Here is an 11,771-nt window from a genome sequence, read left to right on the forward strand (position 1 = left end):
ATTAAAACCCCTTTATTGAATACATTTTGTGTGCCTTTCTCTTATATTCACACTGATATATCTAAATAAGAATAATAAATAGAGGAGGGAATATTAGGGTAATTTATGGAAAGGAAAACTACTAGCTGAGCAAGACACAAAGTGGCCTTGTGCATTATACGAGAGAGGAAAGATAAAAAAAAAAAACCCTATTGCTAACAGAAAGCGGTAGGAAGTCCTGTCTGCAGATTGCCACAAACCAAGTAGACAACACAACAACAGGCTGGTCTGCCCAACATGCAACTTTGTGGCTTACACACAAAATGCTGCATGTGGTGGACAACTAACGTTGCACACTGAACACATTGAGAAACAGGCAGGTGGCAGCATCATGCTGTGGGTCCTATTATTTATTTATTTACTGAGGGTCAAGGTTAGAGGAAGATGCACAGAGGTCAATAAACAGCTTTGGTGGAGGAAAAACCTTTTACTGCATGAGACTGAGCTGAAGGTTCTACACTCTACACAGGCAGTGTAGGAAAAAATTTGTTTCACATGCTAATATGGTGAAAGTACAGACCTACAATTAATTCATAATCTGTATTAGTAAATGTATCAACCGGGTAGCAATATGCTCGATGCAGCTGTAATCGCAAACATTTTATTCATAGTGGCTATTCATGTCAACATTTTACATTTTTATTTGTAAAAAATAAAACAGAAATCATACATTATTGTGTTTCAACATCACATTATGTATGTGTTGCTTTGTGTGATTTAACCCCTATAAAATACATCGATGTGTTAAAGTGTCAAAATCTGAAAAAGGTGAAGGTGATTACTTTGGCTTGGTGATGTTCCTACAGTTGCTATCTGTTAAACAGGAAGCAGTTTGATAATGTCGGCTTTTGAAATGCAGCATTCAGTGTCGTGTGTTCCTTTTTTCCTGATGTGTGTGCTTACCGCAGACAGATAACGTGGTTTGAGTAGAGGCAGGGGCACCTGTAGAAGTTTAGGACACAGAAAACAGCTGAGACATTCAGAACAGATGTGTTTTGTTTTTGTCTGCAAATTAAAGTCACATACTGAAGTGGACTTTATGGCCATCCATAAAGCACAGATGGTTTACATTAGGGATGGATGATGTATTGGCACTAGTATCGGTATCAAGGTAAAGGATATTAGTCATTAATGAACATAATGGTATCGGTCCAGTATCGGTTTGATAAATAAAGCTGGGCTGACATCAATAACCAACATTTATTCCCCATCTTGTTGCCTTTTGTTTTTGAAGGGGAAGCAGAGGAGGTTGGTCATGTGATAAGGATGTCGATGGAGTGTTGGATTGTGGGTAGTTTAACTGAAGCAGCGAAGCCATGTGGAAGTCAGCGGTGTGTTTGTCTATTTCAAGGTGTCGAATGGCAGTGAAACATATATATCTGCAATTTATGTGTGTATCAGTTATTGGCCATGGAAACAGCATGTTGTATATCGATATCAGTCCAAATGTTCATATTGGTGCAACCCAAGTTTAAATATAGAGAAATAGGAATCTAAATGAACAGCATGATCTGTATTTTATCACTCAAAAAATATATTTACTTGTATCCATATTCGCTGTCCACCTCATTACTCCAGATTAGCAAACTGCTAAAATGGACTTTATACACTGATGATGGTAAAAACATTGTTACAGGCTAAATAGAGGAGCCATGTTGAGATGACTTCCTGAAGGCAGGAGTTTTTAAAGTGACAGAGGCCCAATTTCAAAGTCTAACTTCTTTTAAGTTATATATGATACGTATTCAATTTTTTTTAACAACCAAAGTTAATAGTCACTTGATTGTGCTTTAAAATGTCATTATGTGACACAATGCTGCCCCTTTAATGGGCTTCCATGCTTGTCTTAGAGAGGTCAACGTGACAGAGCGGGTCCAGTTTGAAGCCAGGCTGTGTGTGGGGTCGTGGTTTGATCCCAGCGCTGTTCAAGTCAGACCAAAGGGCTCTCAGGCTCGTAGGTGGAGACCTTCAAAGCGTAGAGCGAGCCTCCGGCAGGGATGTTACAACTTCCTGTTTACCCCTGAGCCGCCCTACTTCTTCTTCTTCTCCTCTTGTCATCTTGCTCAAGAAGACACGGTGGCTTTGAGAAGAACTGAGGGAAACTGGCTCAGTCTAAATCCGTTATCTGGACGGTCCCACCACCCTGGGTGTTATTCAGGCGGTCTCCAACCAACCGTGTCTTCTTATAGCACGTACAATTCCCCCACTTCTTCTTCACTGTCCCTTTAAACCAGCGGGGTCCAAACTTTTGTTGATGTCACGTTGAAAGTACAACGGGGGCCACTGAATGTTTTGTATTTTTACTTTTCATTGTAATAGCCAAAACAATTTTATATAATTTTTTTCCCCATCTGTATAACAATAAAGTAAGCACGGAATATTTCAATGAAATAAGGAAGATTTATGTCAACAAGGGATCTGTAAATAATTGTATATTTAAAACATAAAAAAGTGTCTTGCAGGTTTGCCAGATTAAAAAAACAAACAACAAATCATATTCTAAACTGGTTTCCAGTAATAAGAACAGGAAATGGCTCAGTCTTGTTTTATTTTGTCAAGTGTATTAAATGACCGAGGTCAAGTCTGCAATTTTGGTTGCTTGTTGCCCCTTTTACTGTTCAGATTCAATTCAAAGTAAAATCCTGGATAAATACTTTGTGTTGCACATTACACTCTGCAAAATCACAAATTGCAACCAAGTCTCTTTTTTTTTCCGAATTTCTAGTGCGACTATCTTATTACACTTGAAATAAGACAAAACTAACTTGTAACTAGTAACTATTCAGCAAGTTATAGCAGTTTGTTTTATGTCAATAATTCTAGTTCTGTTGGCAGATTATTTCCCTTATTAAAGGCATTTATTTCCACAAGAAATTACACCAAAAATACTTGGGATGATTTTGTTTTTGCAGTGCATTTGACCATTTTAAGACTTTAAATTGTCTGTAACTTTTTTTATAAGCCTGGCATCAGTGGAAATTGAACCAGACATTGTTTTTAAATGCGTTTCTGGATCCAACTGCCTGGCAAATTTACACAATTCTTGAACTGTGATCAAGGGCCGCCCCAAGTTTGTTGCTGATGGCCCGTGAGCCGAGCTTCGGACACTCCTGCTGTGAACCTCCAGATAACGGCTTCTTAAGTAGTAGTACTCGTGAACTTGTCAGAGTTTTCCTGGAAGGTTCATGCTTTGAAATGCTAATCTTACTGAAGTGTTAATACATCAGGCTTGATGTGGAACGACGATGGCGCGGTCAGGGCCGACGGTCTGACCTCTCATTGGCTTTTTTCCGATCGCCTCTTGCTCCTACAGAGCAATCAGAGCTGAGCTCGTACAGCTCTCAACAGGAAACGGCTCAGCTAACAGCATCAGCAGCTTCCTTTCAGCTTCGACTGAACAGAAATAGGTTATAGTCAGTCAGCGCTGATGCATATTCATGCAAGAGAAGAGGAAGTGCCGGCGCCGCAGCTGAATGCCCCCCGGGTGTTTTGATAGTATTTCAGTGTGGAGGGCGGGGGGTGGCGGAGGTTTGCAAGGCAGGCCGGTAACACCTTCACCGAGCGCTTTCTTGTGGTGTCGCGGCAGCCCGATCCAAGAGCGTGATTCCTGGAGAGGGGACCCCCGGGTCGGGCTCGCCGTGCTCTCCCAGGTCCATGGAGATGCCCCTGAAGGCCGGCTGGCTCAAGAAGCAACAGAAGTCGTTGGTGAAGAACTGGCAGCAGCGCTACTTCGTGCTAAGAGGAAGCACTCTGACCTACCACAAAGATGACAAAGAGACCACTGTGCAGGTGGGTGGCAGTCCCCAAGCTTTACCAGAGCAAAAAGTATTAGAATGTCAATAGAATATGTTGTAATTGTCAAGTAAAATGAAAAAAACTTAAGTATTTATCTGTTTATTCTGTTGAGCTTAGCTGTGTGTGAGATGTACTTTTAATCATTTCCAATCAACAACCACAAACATTTTTAGGTGCCTTAACACACTTCCTGCTCACAAATTACTGATGCTTTGAGATGCTTGACTTTGACTTTGTGTATTCCTGACCGTGTAAAATGCATCATGTAGCTGATCGTGTGCTGGCTAGAAGTGGATGAGTAGCGTGAAACCATAGTTGCATCAAAAACTCACAAGCTTGCTTTTAATTTTCTCAACCTCGGCTGCAAACAGCTGTATGTGAACGCAGACGTTTATGCTGTAGGAAGCAGAGAAAGTCTGCTCAAAATATAAACATCTCCTTTCACGTGTAATGTAAATATGAAGCTAAAATGCAAGTTTTTTTTAAATATAATTTCTACTTTCTTTGGACTCTTCTTTCTGTTCTACAGGGAGTCATCCAGCTGCGCTTCAGTAAGGTCAACGAACTCACACCAAGTTCAGATGATGCTGGAAAGTACCTCTTTGAGATCACACCACGTAAGAGTTTAATAAACCCTGATGGAGAATGTTTTTGTTGCCACGCTAAGAAATTTTGGAGACAAATTTTGTCGCAAGATTTTCTGCAGCATAAAAAAACCCCACTGCAACATCTCCGAAATTGTTCACGAGGGGAAAAATTATTGAAATTGTTTCAGATTCGACCGGAGACAGAGAGCGGTGTCCTTATGTGCTCATGGCCAGCTCCCAAAGCGATCTGGACGACTGGGTCCGAACGCTACGCCGAGTTATCGGAATGCCGACGAGTGCAGGTCGGTGAAAATCTTTGACTTTCCAAAGCGATTCAATGCTCAAGCACAAGCTCAGTGACAAAAAACGGCTATCGAGTTAAGAAACTGGAAGGAGTAGTCAGATTGAGACATCACTTTTTTGCTGAGTCGGGTTTTGGACAAAGCTGACGAATCCTGAAAGGGCACCAGAGGTCACAGGGGGCATCATGGCTGAGAGAATAGTGTTTACAGGCAGCTCAACAGATATTTTGTGTTATTTTGATTTTGGTGCCTTAGACTTTCATTGTGTTACAACTAAAATATACAGATTTTCAATCAAAAATGTACAACATGATCTCGGTTCTTTCATTTAAAGCAAAAAAAAAAAAAAAAAGAAGTAACAATTATTGCGACAGCTGCTAAAAATGAATGTATATAAATATAATGCATTAATTATGATATATGTACTCTGGTTTTCTATAATGTTTGTTATTTTGGTTTTAATTTATGTATATTATACACTAAACCAGGGGTGTCCAAACTTTTTGCAAAGGGGGCCAGATTTGGTGTGTTAAAAATGTAGGGGGGCCGACCTTGGCGGATGTTCTTTACATAGAACAGCAATATATTTCAACACATTTCAGCAAGCCATTCTGTGTTTTACATTTGCTTTATTATTTTAATTTCAAGGATCTTAAGCATGTCTTTTGGTTCATTTAAATTGCAATTGAATATTCACTTAACTTCACTTTTTTAACACTAACTTTTTTTCTAACGGTTAAACAGAAGTAATTGTACTCTTGTGTGCAAATTACATTTGAAACATAAAAAAAATATCTCACCATGGCAGTTCAATATTTACAGAATTTTTAAATAAAATAACAGAAAAAATAGCAAGTAACAGTCATATCAACAAGTGCAGGGCTCATTTGAAATATGACATATTAGTAAATGTTGATCAGATTTTTAAGTTTATTATTCTGGCGTGAAAACTGAAAACTTGTCTGAATTTATGACTTATTTTGATCTTAAAAGACAAAAACAAAATTTATTCAGAGACTTATTGTAAATGACAAATGACTTGCCTGCATTAATGTGATACTGAGATCGGGACTGCGGCACATAGGTCAGGTCTGGCTCAAAGGCAGTGGTATTAATGCGCAAGATGTCTTGTAAGTGAGAGTCCGTTATTTAAGTTCACAACCGAGAATTTCTTCTCACACAAATACGTCGAGTAGGGCTGCAACCCGTCCCATAAAATACGGAACCGTGCTGTATTTGACTGTTAAATGCAGCGTCCCGTATTGAACCGAAACGGGACACGATTTGTTCCGTATTCTACAAATTCTCCGTGTAATAACAAAGAAGTGGTCCCCGAGTGCTTTATATAGTAGGCTGCCCCAGTCATTGTTTCACTCACCGTGTTGCGATATTGCGTCCAACTGCCCCCTCACCGCCTCCCCCCTACGAGACTAGGACGACGCGTCCCTTATTTTGATTTCTGACAGGTGGCAACCCTAACGTCGACCCAAACAAGCTTAGCATTTTCTTACCAAACCGAATCTCTTGAAACCTGGGCTTATCCAGCTGTCGGTTAAAGTTCGCGAGAGAAAGCTACTGGTGCCGACCGTGGCTCTCTGCGTCACTCTGCAGCTCAATGCGCTCCAGCTGCAAATGGTCTGAGTCACACGGGCTGCTGCCCTCTAGTGGGTAAATGAGGAACAGCATTAAGTGTGTAAGCTACGCCCTATGCAGGTAACAGTACTGCTGCCCAACGTATTAATTCTACGTGCGGGCCAGACGTTATTGATTTTATGACAGAGGCTGCGGGCCGGATGAAATTTGACCACGGGCCGCATTTGGCCCCCGGGCCGGACTTTGGACATGCCTGCACTAAACACCATAAATTCACTAACTTTTTACTTTCTAAGTTTCTAACACAAGTATATGCTGCCAAGATTACCTTATTTTTTCTTTCCACATGTTTTTATGTCCATGTTTTTTTAATGCTTTGCTGCATTTTTGTATTTTTGTGGATGACTGGCCTATTTTGCCTGCCACCATGTATCTGGGAGAAATTATTTCCATTTATTTTCAAAGAGGGGTTCTGCAAAGTAGCTATCAGAACTCAGTATCTTACTTGTTTAAGTTTTCTCAAAGTGAGATTGCAATAAAAACTAGAACTTATGTTAGCCTAGAGCTAATTTCCAAAAACTTAAGAGTGAAGTGTAAAATAAGATGGAACACAATCTATCTGATGGTGCGGAAATGATAACTGCTCTATGCTGTCATCACATCCTGATCGTGATTGTTGCCATGACACAAACAGAACAAGGAAAGGACACAACTTTACAGGTCAGGGATTGAGAGATCACCGTGAGAAAGCCTTAGCTTCCAAAACTCTCACTCAAAACCTTTAGATTTTTAAAGATACATTTCATAAAGGAGGGAAAAAAACTGACTGAAGAGGATCTAAACCAGTGTTTCTCAACCCTGGTCCTCACCGCCCCCCTGCTCTGCATGTTTTAGATGTGCCTCTATTCCAGAACAGCTGATTCAAATGATTGCATGACCATCAAGTACTGCAGAAGCCTGTTAATCACCCAGAGATACAATTCAGGTGTGTGACAGAAGGGAAACACCTAAAACATGCAGGTCAGGGGGGCGGTGAGGACCAGGGTTGAGAAACACTGATCTAAACCTTTGCTAAACTTTTAAACATTCAAACTCAGTACAGGGTGTAAAAGTCATGACTTATTTTGCCCAAGATTCTCATCTAAAGAGTTGGACATTTGCCTTTACTGGGTCTCAGTCAAATTCTTGCCTTTTGACGCTTGGTGATGGTCTGATGAACATCTGCACACATTAGTCCCTACACATAAAATAATGTGGACTCACTCTTTGAAAATGTTCCAGCTGTTCAGCATCTCATTCATTGCCTGCTTATGTTCTCTGGACGACCCATGAAAGAGCTGAAGGAGCATCACAACCTTCACTTATATCTAGCCATTTGGAAACAGTGGCGACCCCAAGGAGTGGCCATGCAGTGCCCTGGGCACCATGGAAAAAAAATAAAAATTACATACAATTATATATACATAAGCTCTATACATCTAGTCACATTGATACACTGATAACTTGACATGCAACAGTAGGAAGCTGGAATCAAACTCCTAACCTTTAGCATCCATGCAGTAGTCACCCAAGTGTGTTGCTTTACATTACTTCCTTCTATAGTTAGTTAGCTCTTACGCTACAGCTGCATGAACTATTTGAACTGCTAACTTAGCAAGTAGCAAACTCAACCGATGTTTAATTTTTTAAATAGTTTCAAATCGCAAACATGCTAACCAAAATAACTGGTTCCCTCATCGCTAAACCACAAGTTAAATATTTTACCATGAAGACGACATGTGGCTAACTGTTCAGCAGGGATTTGACTGTAGCTAGTTTCTCTGATGAGCTAATTCAGAAAAATTAGCTCATCCAGCTAATTTTGTGCCCCAGCCGTCATAATGGCTCCAGCCGGTATGTGCTGGAGCCCCATAACGGCTCCAGTACACACAATTTCACATATTGACAATGTTGTTTGGTTAAAATAGGCACCAACAAACTCAAACAAACTCAACAATGGTGAGCTACTGTTGCTAAGGTTGCCAGTGAAGAATTAGCTTAAACTGTTATTAGCCTAAGCTCATGTTAATTTCTCCATCCTTCTACAAACTCACTTCTATAAAATTGTTTACAACAGATAATTACTTCACAGAAGTTTGCTTACAMAAGAACACACTAACCCTCTAATATGAACTCTGGGAGAGTTTTTGAACAATAGATAATGTTTGTGTGCACATTCTTCATTGTGATAAGCAAACCTGACAGCTTCTGCTAGGTAATTATAAATGTGACATTTCATGCAGAGGCTAATGACACCATTCTCTTGTATTTCAAGATTCAGCCACATTTATAAATGGAGTGATATATTGTTATAGTAAACGAAGAGCTGTTTGCTGAGTAAGCTCATGATATTCAGTTGCTAATTTGAGTCAGTGTTGAAGGTCAGAGTTTTCATTGTTCTCTTTTCCATTCTGCAAGTTTTTCTTTTAGAGTACAGCTGGATTTATAGGTTTACACAAACACAGGTGGATTCTAGCTACTAAATAATTAGCTAGTGGTTGCTCTGGATTTTGCAACAAATTAGCATCAAATAACAAACCAAAGAGGCGACCACAACAATTACAAGTCAAGAACTTCAAAGACTCTATCTGTAAGTACGTGCAGCAAACAAGAAATTCAGTTTGGTTTATTTATGTAGCGCTAATTAACAACAAATCTCAAATCAAGGCATTTTGTAAAAGACATTTTCAATTCAGTCACACATGCTTTCCGATTAGTAGTAGTTATCAAACAGTGCTTTAAGCTCAGTTTATTACTCAAATTACTTTATAAAGTTTTCTACCCAGCAGAGTTATTGACCCAAACAAAGTCCTATTTGAGGTTTACCACAGRCCTTCAAAGAGGCGGAGCAAATGTGTAGAAGAAGATGCTCTCAGATGTTATCAAATATAACATGTTGTTGCTGAACACTAATACCGCACACTACCCTGGAAACACTTTTCTTCATTGGGGACATCAGGGTTGGGGAGGAAWTAAGTCTRATATAGAGCAGTGGTAAATGTAAAACATGTCGGATGCTAYAAAAAAGACAGAGGCAGAAATCTTCTTCCAATATGACTGAGCTTCCACAAGTTTTTTTTWAAATTAGTATAAAATTTTATTACATTTTTTTCAAAATTTAGCACATCGAAAATCTCTCGTCAGCTACGTCCGCTAGACAGCAAAAAGACTGACTGAATTAGGAGCAGCTTGAAAAACATAACTAAAACGAGGAACCGCTTTTATGAAAGCAATCAAAATCTTCATTCTGGCTAAATGCTTAAAATAAAGAGTAGTGTGGGTGTAGCCAGTGAGCACAACGACAAAACAGACTTCAAATCCCCTCTATGCGTTTGAGACGCAGSCTTTTCTACCTGTTAGCCTCTACCAACTACAACTGGACTTCCACTGTCTTTCCAAAAGRCAGCTACACTGCGCTTTTAAAAATAACTGTTTTCTTGTCTATATTCACAACAATAAGGGGAAGTGGTGAAAAAATAGAGTGGACAAAAACACCCATGAGAGTCACATGCTATAACTCAATACAGTTACAGCTGCCATAAAGTATTTGCCCCTTTCTAGATTATAAAGTTCAGGCTTTACATATTTGTTAAAACTGTCAATACAATACGAGACAGATAATCCGTTAAATAAATAAACATCCTCTTCCTCTTCCCAACAGTCCTATTGCCATCTGGAGAAATACGCTGCTCAGTCAGACAGCCAATCAGAATCCGTTCACACTCTCCCTCTTGTTCTCTGCTACACTATAGCTAGTTCACCACAACATAGCCTGCAATGACTGCTAATGCTAGTTAGAATGGCCACCAACGACAGCAGTTAAAGAGTTTYCCTGTAATGATAAGTTGTTTCTCCACCATTAGCATGTTGGACTAGTGATACACAAGAGTGATTGACAGAGATTAGACCCTCCTCCTGGCTCTGATTGGGTTTTTTTGATCGGAAGCGATGCGTTTCTTCAGATGACATTAGAAGCATTGGAAGAAGGCAGAGAAGATTTTTTTTTCGCAGATATATATATCACTGACTTGATATTTTAAGCTCAAGCAARCCAGTGATGGTGAATGATAACAACTATCATTCACCATCACAATACCGTGTTGGATTGCTGGTTTGATGTTAGTTCTWCGTCAGATGGACCACATGGGACACCTTGCAATACTTTTACATTTTTCCGTACGTCAGAGAGATCAATAGGATGTGGACTTTTGAGTTCTTTTTGATAAGCAGTGATTTTTATCTTTAATGCTAGTTTTGCCCACTCTCTTCCTTGTTGAATGATGAACTCTGACCTGTGCTCCCTCTCCAACAGTGTTCGGAAAGAGTCTCATTGACACTTTAACGTACGAGCAACGCTTCGGGCCTCACACAGTACCAATCCTGGTACAGAAGTGTGCAGAGTTCATCATAGAGCACGGGTTGGAAGAGGAGGGAATCTTCCGTCTTCCCGGTCAGGACAACGCCGTCAGACAGTTTAGAGATGCCTTTGACGCAGGAGAAAGGCCTTCCTTTCCGAGGTAATGTGCTGACGACTCACTGCATATTCACAATGTTGTCAGAACTTCTAGGGGAAAAAACGTGGTTGTGACCAAAGTATGTGGAAATTTCTGTAGCATGCCTAAGTCTACACTGCRTAGAAAATCTACGAGAAGAAAGCCACTGCCTTAAAAGGAGACATCAGCATCAACGTTTCATGAAGAGAGAAAAAAAAAACGAGGAAAGAGAGAGAAGTAGAAAGAGACTGAAAGATTTCAGAGTTCTCTGAGCTGAGGGCGAGACCACATCCTGTTCTAGTCTACAGTGCTGTCAGAGGAGCTTGTGATGTTGAGTCTGTCAGAATGTCCGCTTGTCCCCAACGTTCTGCCTGAAGTCTCATGCATGTCAGGGTAAAAAGCTGCAGCCAGGGTCAAAGGCCCTAAAACCACCAGTAAAACAGGTTGAGTCAAAGGGAGCGAAACAGCAGGTGAGAAAATGATGTGGTCTTTACCAGGTTCTATTATTTAACACACTGGCATTATTTAGGAATCAAAGAGGAAGTCAAAATAGATACACAGTGTGTAAAAACAAAACCCAAAGTTCAATCTGGAAAGACTCAGACGAGAAAMGGGAACAATTAAAAGATTTACTGACGGGAATGAATAACAGTTCTTTGGCGCTCGGACCCCGGCAGCTGATTTGAGCTGAGATTTGATGTGAACTCGATGAACATCCCGATAACTGATTAGGGATGCTCTCCCCCGGGGCCCGATACTGGTGGAGGTGGTCAAGGAAGGGTGCTATCCTAGAGAGCCGAAGGATGTGGGTGGAGAAGGGGTGGTGGTGGGTTGAACGCAGCTGGGAGGCGGCTGACGGCTTGGGTGTGGATCCTTTTATGCGGAGCCTGATTGCTGATTGGACGCGCTGGGTGAGGTCCAGC

General features: G+C 40.5%; 1 protein-coding gene across 1 annotated transcript in view; it reads left to right on the forward strand.

Annotated features, from left to right (window-relative positions):
- The window catches only part of arhgap25 (Rho GTPase activating protein 25), a 30,611-nt gene that overhangs the window by 2,762 nt on the left and 16,078 nt on the right, over positions 1-11,771 (forward strand). Inside the window, exons 2-5 of the mRNA XM_008417710.2 lie at positions 3,626-3,828; positions 4,364-4,451; positions 4,610-4,723; positions 10,668-10,872. Of these exons, the coding sequence (XP_008415932.1) occupies positions 3,626-3,828; positions 4,364-4,451; positions 4,610-4,723; positions 10,668-10,872 (610 nt within the window). The remainder of the gene's footprint in view (positions 1-3,625; positions 3,829-4,363; positions 4,452-4,609; positions 4,724-10,667; positions 10,873-11,771) is intronic.

This window comes from Poecilia reticulata, linkage group LG9 (assembly GCF_000633615.1).
Source record: "Poecilia reticulata strain Guanapo linkage group LG9, Guppy_female_1.0+MT, whole genome shotgun sequence".
NCBI classification, from domain to species: Eukaryota; Metazoa; Chordata; class Actinopteri; order Cyprinodontiformes; family Poeciliidae; genus Poecilia; species Poecilia reticulata.